Source organism: Pangasianodon hypophthalmus, chromosome 17 (genome assembly GCF_027358585.1).
Source record: "Pangasianodon hypophthalmus isolate fPanHyp1 chromosome 17, fPanHyp1.pri, whole genome shotgun sequence".
NCBI classification, from domain to species: Eukaryota; Metazoa; Chordata; class Actinopteri; order Siluriformes; family Pangasiidae; genus Pangasianodon; species Pangasianodon hypophthalmus.
The window spans coordinates 24,709,923-24,727,515 of NC_069726.1; the positions used below are offsets into that span (position 1 = coordinate 24,709,923).

At 44.6% G+C, this 17,593-nt stretch overlaps 1 protein-coding gene across 1 annotated transcript in view; it reads left to right on the plus strand.

The window, feature by feature from the left end:
* Positions 1 to 2,552, plus strand: part of cwc27 (CWC27 spliceosome associated cyclophilin) — a 49,793-nt gene extending 47,241 nt beyond the window's left edge. Inside the window, exon 14 of the mRNA XM_053241105.1 lies at positions 2,189 to 2,552. Coding sequence (XP_053097080.1) covers positions 2,189 to 2,351 — 163 coding nt within the window. The 3' untranslated portion in view covers positions 2,352 to 2,552. The remainder of the gene's footprint in view (positions 1 to 2,188) is intronic.
* The last annotated feature ends 15,041 nt before the right edge of the window (positions 2,553 to 17,593 follow it).

Below are 17,593 nucleotides of genomic sequence, written 5' to 3' on the forward strand. Positions count from 1 at the left end.
CTAATGCATGACGTCAGCTACAGGACAGTGTTAGTATTAACTCATACATCATTACAGCGGCTCCCATAAATCCAGCATCATAGGGTTACTGTTTATCTTTTTAAGTTTACAGACTGTGATGTATCTGAGCAAGGAGGAACAAATACAAATAATTCTGCTCACAGGGAGAGAGAGAGAGAGAGAGAGAGAGAGAGAGAGCAAAGGTCTGTAATAAAAGTCTTTGTTTTGCTGTTTTTAAAAATTTCTCCTGTAATGCTGGACCTGTAGGAGCCTGTAGACAGCAATTCAGTTTTCTTCTATAGCGTGTTTAACCGTGGACATCATCACAGAGCAGCTTTACTGAAATCCGGATGTAGGTTTAGATCCCTAACGCACAAGCCGGAGGTGACAGTGCTGAGGAAAAACTCCCTGAGAGAACGTGAGGAAGAACCCTCGAGAGGAACCAGACTGAGGATGGAACGTCTTCTTCATTGTGTTTTACTGAATTTAACCAGATGATTAGTAGAGATGCAGTTGCACTGTTGTGTTTTTTCTGATAATCCGGTTCATTATTGACGCATGTGCACATTGGAAAGCCGAGACTGCGGTTTATGCGAATGTTTCTTTGTCTTTGTGTTTGTCTTTGTGTTTGTCTTTGTGTTTGTGTGATATTGTCTCACAACAGAAAAACATAACAAAGTTAATCCGATATCGCTGAACGTCTTTAGAAAAGCTCAGCGAAAAGTCCGAAACAATTGTTTAGTTAAAGCAATTTTATTGGAGTTGTTTTGGCGTTCCCACATTCCTAACATGAGCATTCCTGATTCCAGACGGCGTTTTGACTCTAGAAACTAAACGATTGTCAGTTGAAATCCAGCTCTTTTATGGTGAAAGAGTGATGAAGGGTTTGAGATTAGACAGACGTGTTGGTGGTGTGTGTAACCTTCTGTGTCTCAGGATGGTTGTTGGATGTGACGTACACAGTGATAGATGAAGTTAATCATGTTTAAAAAGTTCTCTGCGTTGATGAAATTTGTGACAGATGTGTCTGCAGAGATGATTTGGCTCGGCTCTGCTGCGCTACGCTCACCGTCCCTGAGCCGCTTTGCCTGTTTTGTTTTTTTGTGTCCGTGCCTGGTCTTTGTCTCGTTTTTGGCTGTTGTCGTCTTTTTTTTGTGCATTTCCCTCCACAAGAGGCCCTGTGAAGCAATAGCGGCTTTCTCTCCGTTGGTGCTTGGTTGCAAAAATGTAAAGCTCTGCATTTTTTCAGTGGCTCGTGTATTGTCCTCTCGGCTGTGGAACGCCAGACCTGTGAATAAAGAGCGGGGTTTTGTGGGAAATGAAAGACAGATGAGCATCTGCTGTCTGACTGAGGCTCCAGTCCACGAACAAAAACTGCGAGTGAAAAGATTTTTACGTTCTGTGCTGTTCACTGCAGACACCTCAGACTAGAAGTGTTTATACCTGAAGGGCTACAAGGTGATCGAAATACTTTCTCTTCTTTGGTGTCTGAGCTGCATCAGTATATCAGTAGTATCATGTTTGTTTTGGAAGTTTATTTATTTGTTATTTCCGTATCTCACGGTAAAAGCAGCAGGTATTATGAAGCTTGAATCTTGATTTGATGAACAAACCAGAAAAGTGAAAGATCTGAAAGATAAGGAGGGGTGGAAGAAAAAAAAGCGAGGGAGTAAGGAAAGAAATAATGACAGAAGGAAAGCTGGAAGGAGGGAAGGAAGGAAATGAGGAGGGTGGAAGGAAAAAGGACAGAAAGATTTAATGAAAGAAGGAACAATTAAAGAAAGAAGAATGTAAGGAAGGACAGAAGGAGGGTATATTGGGGGACGGAATGAATAAAGGAAGCAAGCTGAAAGATGGAAGGATGGAAGAGGATGTCAGGATGGAAGGAAGCTGTAAGGAAGGGTGGAGGTAAGGGGGTATAAAGAATGAAGGAAGGATGGAACGTGTAAGGAAAGACAGAAAGAAGGGTGGAAGGAAGGAAAAAGGGGTCTAAGGAATGAAAGCAGGAATTTGGATTTAAGGAAAGACAGATGGAAGGGAGGAAGAAATGAAGGAAGGATAAAAGTATTAAAGGATGGAAGGAAGCAGATGTAAAGAATGGAAGGATGATTGAAGGAATGAAGGAAGGAAGTGTTTGTAGTGAAGAAAGGAAGTTCTCATGGTCTTGTTTTTCCTTCCTTCGGTTTAGGATGGCGCACGTGCTGCATTTTGATGAGCAATCCAGGAAAGTGAAGGACGCTAACATGCAGGACGAAGACACGTTTGAGATCTACGACCCGCGCAACCCCGTCAACAAACGCAGACGAGAGGAGAGCAAGAAGCTGCTGAAGGAGAAGAAGGCCAAGAGGTGATCTCCTCCTCATCACATCGTTCCTCTCACGCTGTATATATTCTGTTCAGGATGGACTTCACTCTCGCGCTCGCTTAACATCACAAACATGTCTTTGGGTAAGAGATAAAATAAAGGACACGTGAGAAAATATGAAACCTGATCTTCTCAGAATGAGAACTGGAGTTGTGTCAATTTAATAAAGGATTGCTTTTTTCTAAAACTGTATGTTGTGATGTTTTAAAAGATGTCACTGTTTGTGTTTATGTAATGCTCCTAATCTCACTTCGAACCCAGACCTTTAGCGGGAGATGTAGGAGAGTAATACACGTTAGAACGAATGCTAGTCCAGCACTTGGAGAGCGAATCAGTCCTGGATGATCTGAAGAAGAACGTGAAGGAGAAGTGAGCTTCTGTAGGATTTCACAGAGCTCGATAAAACAGCAGCGTTTCTCCTCTTCCTCCTCCGTCACACTGCACACTGCTGCTTCAAAAAAATATCCTGAGATCTTCAGTGAAAGAGAGAGCGGTATTAAAGCTGGATCTGCTCCCTCACCATCTGCCTCGAACCTGAAAAACGAAACCAGATGAGTCTCCGAGCTCGACCTGACTGGCCTCAGATGATGTAAGAGGGCCGTCTGGTGAAATTGGACAGATATGTGGAGTTCACTTCGTGCCATCCTGCAGCCGAATGCGGAATAATCTTCCTGCTGGATGAAACGGATAAAAAGCTGCCTGCTTTTGAGCAGAAAACAGTGGTGAGAGTCTAAAACATCGCCGTCGCTTTTAATCAGCCTGCGACTTTGTTCTGAGGAGAGGAGCCTCGCGGGCCTGCTGATGATGCCGTCTGACTGTGGTTTCGATTAAATGATCTACCACGAGTACGTGTGACCAGGAGCGCGGTTTGGCCAGCACGCCGCCTTTTACTGCTCCCCCGAGATCACGCTTAAATTTTCATATGGAACAGGAAGGAGAGTTAATGTTACACTAAGAGAGCCGCTCAGTCAGAGCTGCTGCAAATTCAAACCAGGTGAGATGAAGCCGAAGCTCCGAAGCTCTGAAGCTCTGAAGCTCTGAAGCCAGTTCAGCTACCGCTCCCTCGCTCCCTCACTCCCTCAGTCCCTCGTGCCCTCGCTCCCTCACTCCCTCACTCCCTCAGTCCCTCGCTCCCTCACTCCCTCACTCCCTCGCTCCCTCAGTCCCTCGCTCCCTCGCTCCCTCACTCCCTCGTGCCCTCGCTCCCTCGCTCCTTCGCTCCATTCCACCAGTCACAGGGGGCCTATTGGGGAACCCTGAGGGTCCTCAGCTTTCAGCATGTTATTACAGAGTTACGTAGCTGCAGTAGTTACTTAAACGTAACGTGAATATGGACTCCTCTGACGTCTGAGTCACAGCGAGTGCTCTGACCTATTTCAGGCGTCTCCCCTCACCTGTCTGGTTTGTCCCAAATGATGACTTATGATGACATAATGAGCGTCTAACGTTACCTCCAAGTACCACTGGCATCTATTGCTTCAATTTCACAGACCATTACACACGTGCTTCTCGTATTTTCTGCTGAATTAGACTGTTGCTTTACTATGACCGTTTCTACTGCAGTTGGGTTTACTGTATGTTTTGATTAAACTGATAGCTGTATCGTGTGAACGCTTGTCGTTGTTTGTTTAGAACAAATCAGTCACCAGGTTTACAAGGACTCAGAGCTCCATAAAAAGTAAGTGTTCACTTACAGAAGAACCATGCAAAGAAAATCACTGTAGAGCATGCTGAGAGGGTCTAACGCTTCTTTAGTTAATAACCAGATAATCAAGTGCTGCAAAACAGGAAACAGGAGTTTGTATGAAATTGCAATTAAACACATTGACTCATGTTGGAAAGGAGGACAGCTGCAGGGGGAAGAGTGTGTGTGGGCCATGAATTTATAAAAATTATGATGATAATCAGGAGTGGACAAATCAGTGTTCCAGGCACCCGAGCAGATTTTATATCTGGGCTATTAGTTTTTATTCATAGTTGCCTGACACACAGGCACAAGTAGCTTTAACAACCAAAAAAAAAAAAAAAAAAAAGACAAAAACTATTCCTTATTAAATTCCATCCATCCATTTTCTGTACTGCTTTTCCTACAGAGGGAGCCTGGAGCCTGTCCCAGGGAACTCGGGGCACAAGGTGGGGTGGCAACCCATCGCAGGGCACAATCACACACATGCACACACACACACACACACACTCCTTCATACACTAATGGACAATTTAGAGATGCTAGTCAGCCTACAACACATGTCTTTGGGCTGAGGGAGGAAACCCCTGAAGCACAGGGAGAACACACAAGCTCCACACACACACACACACACACACACACACAGTGGAGGCGAGATTCAAACCCCTAACAATGTAGGTGTGAGGCAAACATGCTAACCACTAAGCCATTGTGCCCCTATTAACATTCTCAAAAATAAAAAAATATATGTTTAAACGTGTCTCAGTTGAGATCATTCACCCTGTAGCTTGGCCTAAATACTGGCTTGTCATTATTTTTTTTTTTTTAACTTCAGTACTTGGCTTGATCAGCGCAAATCGTATTTCATAAGTGCACTAGGTAAACTTCTTGACTTTGGTCTGTTCGGAAGCCATGATGTTTTAGATCTTACTATCCATCATTACCATCATGTAACCTGACAGGAGATGAAATGGATCAGTAATGGTATTATCTCCCTCTCTGACCGCTAGCGTCCGCTGTCCTTGTAAACCAAGAGTAGAAATAGCTGACTAATCCTCCTTTCAATTAGTAGAGCACAAGCGAGGTAAAGTCGCCTCTCAGTCTGAAGCTGAATCTGAATCTCGAGTCTGCACTCTGGACCGATTCTGGGCTCACTGAGGGGTGAAGCTCTTAATCGCAGGTTTGTGCTCACGTACGGAAGAATTCCTTCAGAACTGTGAATCAGCTGCACAATTCCATGTGTCACTTTTGTGCACACAGGTTTGTGCAGTGGTCGGCACTAGGTTCATGTGTTTGCTGGTTTTTATTCTTGTGATAAAAGTGGTGAAGAACCATGCCTTTGGGATGCATGACAGCGCAGAAGAAGATTTTTAGCCATGCAGGTCAGCACCACAAAGGTGAGCTACTTGCAGTAACATTGCTCCAGTCCTGTGAAGGTTCAGTTTTATATATCAAATACAACAAATTGTGATTTATCGTGATGTGTTTGATGCTGCACTGATTTCTTCCGTCTGTAATAAAGCAGCAGCGGTGGATCTGGAGTACTGAGGATTAGGAGGAGGAAGAGGAGGAGGATGTGGATTAGGAGGTGTGGAAGATGTTGGAGGACATGCTGAATGAAGCACGTCACTGACCTCCAACCTCACACTATGAAAAACTTCACTCATCACACAACTCTCTGCATGTGTGACGCTCAACACAGACGTGCTGCTATAGATCCCTACTCCGTCTCTGTCTGTTAACAAGTACAAAAAAAAAAAAATCAGAGAGGAAGCGAGAGAGAGAGAAAGGTCTAAGAAAAACACACAGCTCCTTGTCGCTCTGCGGTGGAGTAAAGATGAGCAAATGCAGTCAGTCATCGTCGCTGACAGTAATTATGTCTCACCCAGTCGTCCGCAGTCTCGTGAGCGCTCCACGTCCAAACCCGAGCCGGGAGTCTGATAACGATCACGATGAGAGCGCTCTTAATCATGTGTTGTCTGACATTACTGAGGCACATCTGCTTCGGACGGATGATTTCATCGCTCAAACGTAAGAGCGCTTGACATGAGGCTCGTGTAGTAATTCCACCACAGACCGCACAGCTGTAATGTGTGCTGGATCTGCACCATGATGGACGTGAAATTAGAAAAAACTCAGACTGGTGATCAGTACTCAAGTCTGGAAAAGTCACTGTAACCTGCACAATCAGGATTCACGTAAGAAACAAAGTGCTTCAGGATATGTGGTGTGTTATTCCTCTTATACTACCTTATACCAGGCCAGAATTCAACAGCACTGGAACGGAAATCAAATTACAAAGCTCCAGCATAAAGTCAGTACCCAGGATTGGCATTTCTTTAGAAGTTAAAGCCAACATTCTGTGAAATCTAAGGAAGAATAACAGGAGGCCTAACAGAGAACCTTGTGGGACAGCAGGCAGCATATTGCAATGGTTCTGAAGAATCTAGTCATTTTTGTTGCATCCAGAACCCTGACTGAAGTGCATCATTCTTGTTATTCCTACATTAAAACTATGAATATTGAGTATTCCTTATGACTACACTAGATGTTGGAGCGTGGCTGTGGGGATTTGTGTTCATTCAGCTACAAGAGCATTAGTGAGGTCAGGCGCTGATGTTGGGATGTCGAGGAGGTCTGGGGTTCAGTCGGTGTTCCAGTTCATCCCAAAGGTGTTCAGTGGGGTTGAGGTCAGGGCTCTGTGCAGGACACTCGAGTTCTTCCACTCCAACCTTCACACACCATGTCTTCATGGAGCTCGCTTTGTGCACAGGGGCATTGTCATGCTGGAGCAGGTTTGAGTCTTAGCTCCAGTGAAGGGAAACTGTAAAGCTACAGCACACAGAGACGTTCTATACAATTATAGAAAGAAGAACCACATATGGGTGTGATGGTCAGGGGTGCACATACTTTTGACCGTATAGTGTATCTCTTAAATGTCTGAGTTCAGATTTTTACAGAAGGCTTTTTTAAGTTTTACTATTTAGGCAAAATTCCCGACACTAACTATTCCACCATATTCTCCTTATTAAAGTCCAGTCTCAGGGCAGTTGTGTTTCTGGTTTATCCATTTTTTTAAAAGATGGCTTTAAAAGGCGATCATTAGAGGCTGTAAAGCAGAGCCGGGTTTAGTCAGAATATCGTATATAAATATCGCCGAGTGGTGCCCTCTTTCAGATTTATTCTCCTCCTCATTGTGTACATGTGGTTAGCGTGTTCCTCTGGAGACTCTCCACAGCTATTCCTCCTGCGACTGCTGGCCTTTCGTCGTGTCCCGAACGCTGTGGCCCTGAGGCCCGGTGCCAGCTGTCCAACTTAAAGATGGCTGCCACGGACACATCCTGTTGGCACCTCATTAAGGACGTGCCGCTGGATGGGAAACTGTCAGGAGCCAAAGAGCTGCCAACACGTGGAGCAAAGGAAGAGGGAATGTGATATTATTGCACAATAACACTGCTTCGAAGGGGGTGTTGGACCATTAACAAAAACACATTCATTTCTCTCCAGCCTTTGCCAGATTTTTGGATCCACACTAGACTGCTCATGAAAAACCTCGGTACCAGAGGAATTGGACGAGACCGATCTGGAATGAAGAGCATTTCCCAAACTTTTTAAAGCACAGAGAAGAACCAGTCAAAACAATAAATTAATCTGTGGATCTACCACCAAGCCCAAGGTTAGAGTCTAAAAAGGAAACCTCAGAAATATTTCAGCTCGGACTGAAGGAACGTTTTGCATTAAATAACACCCCGGTTGGTTGTTCCCTAACCTCGCACTTAACAATATTTCCATTTAAGGCTTGTTCCATATTATCAGGAAAATATGCACGTTTGTAAGCATCACGTTCAGCGAGCTTTTAATAGATTATAAGCTGAAAGTGTAATGAAGTACGTGTCTCTGTTGTTCACGGTCAGCTTCTCAGAAGACTCTACTCACCACTGACTCACAGCCATAATAACATCCAACGAGACTGCAGGAATTCTCTGTAAACATTAACTACAGTCATCCTGCAGACTTTCAGGAAGTCACGCGTGAAGTTCTTCCAGTCACCGTTGCTTAACCTCTGGCCTACAGAGGAACCCGATGAAGTTGTGAGATGTTTGCAGAGGTCTTACAATCACGTGGCCTTACATCTGATCATAAGCTCGATTAAAGCCATGTGGGCATGAATTTAAGCTCTTTGTGCCGACTGGTCGCAAACTGCCTCATGCCTTACCAGAGCAGACATGAGCTCAAATTCTGGACCGATAACATCTTTAAATATTAGCTAGATCATAGCAGTGACACATCTTTATACATATTTACACTAATCTGCTTTTTAGAGGGTGACTAGGGATCAAAGCATCCTCTCCAAACACAAATAGTCCTTCCACAAAGATCCTAAAAGGTCTTGTATTATCACAGATTTTCTCTTAAATAAATAAATATAGTTCAAATGAGCAACAACTATAAACAGGCGTTCCCTCATTTCTCAAAAATAACAACGCAGCTTGTCATGTTAGTGAGAAACCGCAAAGAAGCGTAAACTCCTCCGTCCTGAAGACGTCCAAAAACTCAACGTTACAGCTTTACCTCTGACTGTTACAAAGCTCTCACACTGGAGACTCCTTCCATACATGTTACATAAACGCATTTCTCTGTACAGAAAACTTCATATCGATGATTTTTTAAAATCTGTTTATAATTTGTGGTGCGTCTACTGTACACGTCCCTGTGAATGAGCTGTTACTATAGAAACGGTAATGTATCAGAACGAGTGCATTAATGTAAACCTGCGCTACTGTCAGAGCTGCTGTTATAGAGAATGAATCAGGTGTTCTACAGGGTTAAAGCTTTTACTCCGTAATGTCTGGCAGCCAGTGAACTTCTCCTCGACTTCTAATTCCAGCTGAAGTACAGAACACATGGGAAACCCTAAATTCATCCTTTCTTTCTTGCAGTGCCTTAGGCTTTAAATTAAGGACTTCTTTAAAGGTCACCTGATTAGGCATTGTTTCACCTGGACTTCATTAAACGTGAACCCAAAGACCTTTTGTGTGCTATTGGCAAGTTCCTGCGCGAACTAAAGCTAAATTGGTGGCCATAGACAAATTGACAGCTCATTAGTGCACACCTCATAACTGTAATTCTTTCACTGCACTACTTTTTGGCTGAAACAGTCGCTAAATGTGACGTCTGTCAGCTCTTTAAGAACATTTAGATATTAAACAGATGTTTTACTAAGCTTTTCGTCTGTTTAGTATTTTTTTCAGGATGATTAAGCTGTGCCCTGATTGAGGAACAACACTTACTCCGAGCCGAGAGACTCCGTCTGACTCAGAAGCCACACTGAGACGGCTGCACGGATCTGCTTCTCATTTTCATTCTCTGGAGAAAAACACGTCCACTCGCTGCCTGACAGGAAATGTTTCAGGCAGATTCAAATTAATTAGCATTTCATCTTCTGATGATTTCATCCAGGCTGGTGTGGAGGAGCGAGCGCCGTGTCGTCAGAGAGACAGCAGCCCGTGGACTGTCACCCAGAAACCTGCAGCTGATTTGTAGGCTACTGGACGGGGGATTGTGGTATGTGGAAAAGCAGACGGAGTTTCTCCAGAGCAGATGTCTACCACGCAGAGAGCTCAGGAAGCAACAGGAACAACTTAGAACCCCAAATCAGATGGTGCTTTAGCTGAGATAGTATTTCAGCTGATAGTTGACAGAAGTGGCAAATAAAAAGAGCTACTGAATGATTGTTACACAAGCAGAACTTTGCTGGAATTCACTCGTCAGAGAAAAAGGGTCCCTCAGGGGTTCTTTGCACACTTGCTAGTTTTCTGTAATGTTCCTCCAGAGGGACAGCGCAAACCTCTCGTTATGGTGCTCGACGAATTTTCTCATTCATGTTTACAATTAGTCAATTACTCTCAGATTCTCTCATCCAGAGCAACTTATAGAACATGCAAACAGGTACATGCACGGCGAGAGGGAAAGGCACAGCAAAAAGCACAGAGACAGTTACATGCACAGAGAAAAGCACAGCGACAGGTACGTGCACAGAGAAAAGCACAGCGACAGGTACGTGCACAGGGAAAGGCACAGCGACAGGTACGTGCACAGAGAAAAGCACAGCGACAGGTACGTGCACAGGGAAAGGCACAGCGACAGGTACGTGCACAGGGAAAGGCACAGAGAAAAGCACAGCGACAGGTACGTGCACAGAGAAAAGCACAGCGACAGGTACGTGCACAGGGAAAGGCACAGAGAAAAGCACAGCGACAGGTACGTGCACAGGGAAAGGCACAGAGAAAAGCACAGCGACAGGTACGTGCACAGAGAAAAGCACAGCGACAGGTACGTGCACAGGGAAAGGCACAGAGAAAAGCACAGCGACAGGTACGTGCACAGGGAAAGGCACAGCGACAGGTACGTGCACAGACAAAGGCACAGCGACAGGTACGTGCACAGGGAAAAGCACAGCGACAGGTACGTGCACAGGGAAAGGCACAGCGACAGGTACGTGCACAGAGAAAAGCACAGCGACAGGTACGTGCACAGAGAAAAGCACAGCGACAGGTACGTGCACAGGGAAAGGCACAGCGACAGGTACGTGCACAGAGAAAAGCACAGCGACAGGTACGTGCACAGAGAAAAGCACAGCGACAGGTACGTGCACAGAGAAAAGCACAGCGACAGGTACGTGCACAGAGAAAAGCACAGCGACAGGTACGTGCACAGAGAAAAGCACAGACAAAGGCACAGCGACAGAAAGCACCTTCAAATACTTTCAGATTCTTAACTTTAAATACAGACTACAGACACTCAGTTCAGACTTTGACCAGAAGGAAGATTCTGCCCAAACAGAGACATTAGCCAACATGGGGTTTTCATGTTTCCCAAATGTTTGGCCCAACATGGAGCCTCACTCTCCCATAAGCTTCTGATCAACCAAGATTTTGCCCAACCCAAGTTTGGTCCCGTATGGAGCCTTGCCCAATCAGGGCCTTTGCCCAATCAGGGACCTCACTGTGTAGCCCAGCAGGAGGCTTTTCCATCTTGGGTTTTTCCCAAACAGGGATATTTACTGAATCTGCTTAAAGACAATAAAATCTTACACAGGTGAAAACCATGCGTGTTTCTGTAAGGGCGTGGCAGCTTTCTTTACTCTTTGGAATAATCTTTAGCCCCTGAAGTCAGTCTTTACAGATTTCTTTTGTTCATCGGATACCAGATTATCCAGTTACTACAGGACAAATCCTCCAACCTGCTTTCAGTAAAGACACTTTCCTGGTTCTAACGTTTGCATTAAACACTTTTACTATACACTTTTTTAATAAAAATTCAAGATAACATTCACAACAATAGTCTTTACTGTGCGAGAAAGTCACCAGAAGTGTTCTGGAGATGATGATAATACTCAGGATGAAAAGGTCCCTGAAGGTCCCACTCCTTTTTCTGTGTGTATGTTTATCTGTTCTTTATAATGCTCTGAGTTTCTTGGTGAACCTTCTCTTCAGCGTCTGGTTGCCGGTGATGCTTTGTTAAAATACAAAGTGATAGAAAGCGACTTCAAAAACCAAAAAGATGAGACTGATGTCTCTCTGTCCAATTTTTGCCCTGCAGGAAGCTTCTGTCCCACCAGGGGCTTCTGCCCAAATTAAATGGTCAGCCCAACATGGAGTCATGTCCAACCACAGGCTTCTGCCCAGCCACAGGCTTCTGCCCAGCCATGAGCTTTGCCCAGCCACAGGCTTCTGCCCAGCCATGAGCTTTGCCCAGCCACAGGCTTCTGCCCAGCCAGAGGTTTCTGCCCAACATGGAGCTTTTTCCAGCCTGAAAGTTCAATTCAAAATGGAGCTTTTCCCAACCAGTGTTCAGTGACTTCATCAAACTGTCACAGTGCTCTCGGCTATCACGCAAAAACCATGCGCTTAGTAGAGAACTGAGCGTAACTGAGACGTGCCTCTGTTATAGACAAACTCTCGTGCTGAATAGAGCTTGCTGTAACGTCTGAGGTCGGAACGCTGATGTGTGTAATTTCAGTATTAAATATCGGCTGTTATAGCCGCCATGTTATTTCCAGCTCGTAACAAAAATATTATCTTGATTGCAGATAATAATTGACCAAAGGGCAGATAGAGAACACTCAGTGGTGCACTGTACAGCCTCCTGGACACCACAGGTACAGAAATAAGGAGCATTTTACTCACAGGTACATCATTTTATCACCTTCACCCTCAACAGCATCGCAGGTGTGTAAGCACTCATGGTCTGATCTGATGGTTGTGGTGGATGTTCAGCTAACAAGCTGCTATTTCTGTGTTATTACCAATAAATGGAGCAGTTTGACGTCGGTACGGACACTAGTCAGTATTTCTCTACAGGATTTGTTTTTATTGAGCACTGCTGCTTCAGGTTTGACAGTGTTGGAGAAGTTTCTGTATTCTGTAGTTCTGTATTTAACATCACTGTAACGACATTTTATTCCCCATTTTACACCATAATCCATTCCAATTTCTGTTTTTACCTTGAAGATTTTATTGAAAATATCATAATTTTACACTCAAAGTTTCTCTTTTTAAACTCTGGGGATTTAATATGCTGTGGTAGTAAAAATAAAAAAGAAAGAATGAAAGAAAGAAAGAAAGAAAAGGTTTTAGCAAAGCCCAAACCGTTTTCTCTTGGCAAGGTTACACGCTCAGCATTTCAGAGATTCTGTTATTGTTATATTGATCTGTCCCACTTTCATTCTTCCCCGAAACATCCTGTTCTTTCTCCTGCTTTATTACACACTCGGCAGGCGTTAGGGCGGAGGAGGCGGCTCTCGACGCACCGGAGATGAAGAGAGACAGCGTCAATCAGTGATGAGTTCGCCAGAATCATTACCTGCCAACTTCACTTCCTGTGGATTTTATTTCCATATTTACACCCACATGGCGCTCCGTCCATTCCAACTTCCATTCTTGGAAGAGTTTCTCCACAATGTTTTTCAATCTGAAGGAGAAACTCTGACTGGATATCTTTGCTGTAGTTGCTGATGTGATATTTCAGTAGAGTGTGTGTGCAGCACAGGTGGGTCTGAGATGTGGATGGGATCTTTTACTAAACGTTATTTATACTGTCTCTCTGTGCTCCCATGTTAATCCTGCTGGCCTTTACAGCGGACACAGGCAGCACAGAGCGGCTGTTTCAAATAAACTGAAGTATTTTTGCGAGGCATGGTTGTGGTTTCTAGCTAGAAGCACTACAAGACACAATCGTCATGCTATCTGTTGCAGTGTGTGTATAATGTAACCAGCGCATGGGTGATATTTCAGTCTGGAGCTGTACTGCAGCAGCGCCGCTCTGGCGGCCGTTAGAATCCAAACTTGGTGAAAATTCGACCTGTCACAGAGCGTAGAAGTGAAACTCTCACTGGATTAACCACCGTTACGTGATCATACACAGCTCTAATCCATGTTTATAATATATACAGATATTTAAACATTATATTTACTAAACCAGTACATGATCGCTCCACCCACCGGCGTGATGCTTTCAGTGTAAAATATTCTTACACTCGTGAAAATATTACGAAGCAGACGAACGTGGCTGTTAGCGCAGTTATTTATGTGACGCAGGGGTCAGGGCGCTTGTTGCATGGAGGCTGGATGTAACTGTGAGATGAGAGGTGTGATTTTTCTCTACATGTCCTGACTTTGATGCGCTGCAGTGCGACGCACAAGCCCAGTCCTGTCATTAAAGTGCACTTACACACCCTTACACACCCTTACACACACTGACACACACACTCATAAAACCATCATTAGAAATCTAAAAAAAACTCATGTGCGCTCTTTCGCTTTCTGATGTTTAACGATTAAAACATGATGTGCAAAATGTTTCTACAATCTTGAAATAAGAAACTTGCCCATTCTGTGGGTTTTCTGCTTATTTATATTCATGCACTGGGAATTTTTAAAGTATTAGTTTATAATTTCTACTAGTTTCCACTATGAATTATTAGGAGGAGGCGGGGTCATGAGATTTTCGAACCTTTAGCTACGTATACATTTTAAAAAATAAGACTTTTTATGAACACTTTTTATGAACCTTTTAATTCCAGTCTGCATGATTGATGGATGATTAGTTCTTTATCTTTCCTTTATGCTTAGTTCTACGGTGTGCCTTTTGCATGCTAAGCAGGAAATGGATCATTAGCTTTCTGATGAATTCTGAAAGGAGATTATAGATGCTAGCTGTGAGGGGGGTCTCTCTCTCTCTGTCTCTCTCTCTCTCTCTCTCTCTCTCTGTCTCTCTCTCTCTCTCTCTCTCTCCCTCTCTCTCTCTCTCTCTCTCTCTCTCTCTCTCTGTCTCTCTCTCCCTCTCTCTCTCTCTCTCTCTCTCTCGTGCCAGTTTGGACTGAAGTTGGTGCGACTCAGTGCTGGCACAGCGCTCTCAGACTAAGTGATTGTCTATCGATCAGCTCTGCTCTTTAATCTACTTATCTGTGGATGCTCCAAGAACAAAAGGCTGTGTAATGGAAAGGGAAATGCCCTAAAGTGACTTAGCGATGCTGTACAGCTTTTATTGAATTTCGCTGTGCAGGGCTGAGCTCATGCCCTGTTACAGAGTTTATTAAGTTTATATTAAAGGTGCTCCATCATCATTTAGTCTTAAACTCAGGCTTGTGGCAAATGGAAGACCAGTTCAACCACGGCTTCTCGGTTTAGATGTTTGGCGTGCTGTAGGAGAAACTCAAACGTTTTTACCCCTAAACCCTGATGAGTTTATTCGTAGCTCCGCCCTCGTAACGGGTTTATACAGAAGTATTAAATGGAAGGATGTGAATTTAGAAAAATTAATTTGACCCAAACTTTTATGTCGATGTAATCATATAATCAGGATCACTCGTGTGTGACGTGTCCTGAGACGTCGTGTCAAGTCCGGTCATTCTGTTTACGCAAGAGAGCTACGACAGCTGCGTTTTGGACTGTGGGAAAATTCCTGGAAATGAAATGTGTCAGAAGCTGCAGGACGAGCTGAACAGATAGGACGTGCTGGAGTTCTGAGCACCTGACCTCAGATCAGCATTCCTGTCTGTCATACCTGTCTCCAGCAACACTCTCCCGCCGATGGCTAGAGCTCTGTTTGTTCAAATCAGCACTTAGAGCTCCTTATGGCCATGACGATGGGAAAACCTGGGTGTCACTTTCATCTCTTGGTGAGCAGATGCTTGCCGTTACAGTTAATCCTCACACCTCCAGATATCTCCGTCACTTTCTATTAACACCTCCGTCTTCGTAGAAAGCGGGGCCGATGGTGTACGTTCCTGCAGCCAAGCAGATGACATTCTTCACCAGCTAATCTGTAAGAGACGCAGACCAGGCCCAGCGCAGGACTTCACAGTGCCACAGATTTAAACCAGCCTCCTGAATCTTATCAGGAAAACGGCGGCACAAATCCAACCATGGATTCGGTGTGTGCACATGCCTCTGTGTGGGGGTCTGGATTTCAGGAGGTAACCAAACGATCTGATGAGAAGTTCCTCTTAAGTCCCTTGATTAACATCTGGCCTGAGGGTCGGAGTAAAATCCAGCACATGTTTAATCTCAAGCTGTGCATTTTCTGCTATAACAAATTAGCTAAAGTTGCCATCATTCTCTGTAATGATGGTGTTTAAAGAGGAGGATCCTTTTAGCCGAGGCATTTGTGGTTCCCATCCCTCTCTTATCAGAACCATGTGTGATACGCTGAAGTGGTGTTGCCGTGTTCAGGTCCTGTCAGCCTGGAAACATCACCGTCCTAATTCTCCCAGCGCACAGTACACACGGGAATCACTGATAAAATTACTAGCGCAGTCTTAAGATGTTTTCACACCCGGCCCAAAAGTTCATATCCTGGGCTCGTTTGAAGCTCGTCATCGTTGCGTGTTTGTCAAACTCTGTTTCTCACGCTGTATTCACGCTGTATCATGCCTGACTATGAGCTTCCTAACACTCTGGGATACGGAAATAAAAGAATTTCACAGTGTTTTATATACTCGAATATATGAAAACAAAATAAGGCTGCAACAAGGATTGATAAAATTCTATGCTAAAAATAGTTTCATTATCAGTCAGTCGGTGTTATGAGCCACGTTGCAATCCCCTTAATGTGAAGATATTCACTAAGTAGTTAAACTATACAGGATCTACACTGTTATTTAATTTTCTGAACATAAACAATATATATTTTAATAGTCTCATCCTGCATCTGGTTCACGATGAAGGTGCTGGGAGTCGATCCCAAAAAGAGTCAGTTCACTGAATCAGATCCTTAAGAGTTGACACTAAAGCTTTGGAGTTGATTCCACACACTGAAAATGATTCCCTTCTTGCAAGCAAAATGAAATTAACATCCGAGTGTTTGTTAGCGAGATAGCAAGTGTATACTCACCTTAATCTAGAATTTGAGCGGTTGGAATTGAACAAATCAGAGCTTGAAATGAAAATAAGTGTGCAGAAGCAATAAATAGTGTAAGGAAAACTGTGACCTTACGTTAGTTTGGGTGTCTCATTCTTAAAAAAAGTAGTGGACAATAATCTAGAACAAAGGCCGTCTTTTTGTTAGTATAGAAATAGATTAATTTTGATCTCTAATCACTTGTGTTTAAAGTTTCTGCACTCGGTTTATCTAGAAGGCCTTCCACATCTGTTTCAGGAGGTAACTCTCCTGCTGAAGGGGGCAGCTGGGTTTTACTCTCCTGCTGAAGGGGGCAGCTGGGTTTTACTCTCCTGCTGAAGGGGGCAGCTGGGTTTTACTCTCCTGCTGAAGGGGGCAGCTGGGTTTTACTCTCCTGCTGAAGGGGGCAGCTGGGTTTTACTCTCCTGCTGAAGGGGGCAGCTGGGTTTTACTCTCCTGCTGAAGGGGCAGCTGGGTTTTACTCTCCTGCTGAAGGGGGCAGCTGGGTTTTACTCTCCTGCTGAAGGGGGCAGCTGGGTTTTACTCTCCTGCTGAAGGGGGCAGCTGGGTTTTACTCTCCTGCTGAAGGGGCAGCTGGGTTTTACTCTCCTGCTGAAGGGGGCAGCTGGGTTTTACTCTCCTGCTGAAGGGGCAGCTGGGTTTTACTCTCCTGCTGAAGGGGGCAGCTGGGTTTTACTCTCCTGCTGAAGGGGGCAGCTGGGTTTTACTCTCCTGCTGAAGGGGCAGCTGGGTTTTACTCTCCTGCTGTAAGGGGCAGCTGGGTTTTACTCTCCTGTTGAAGGGGGCAGCTGGGTTTTACTCTCCTGTTGAAGGGGGCAGCTGGGTTTTACTCTCCTGTTGAAGGGGGCAGCTGGGTTTTACTCTCCTGTTGAAGGGGGCAGCTGGGTTTTACTCTCCTGCTGAAGGGGCAGCTGGGTTTTACTCTCCTGCTGAAGGGGGCAGCTGGGTTTTACTCTCCTGCTGTAAGGGGCAGCTGGGTTTTACTCTCCTGCTGAAGGGGGCAGCTGGGTTTTACTCTCCTGCTGTAAGGGGCAGCTGGGTTTTACTCTCCTGCTGAAGGGGCAGCTGGGTTTTACTCTCCTGCTGAAGGGGGCAGCTGGGTTTTACTCTCCTGCTGTAAG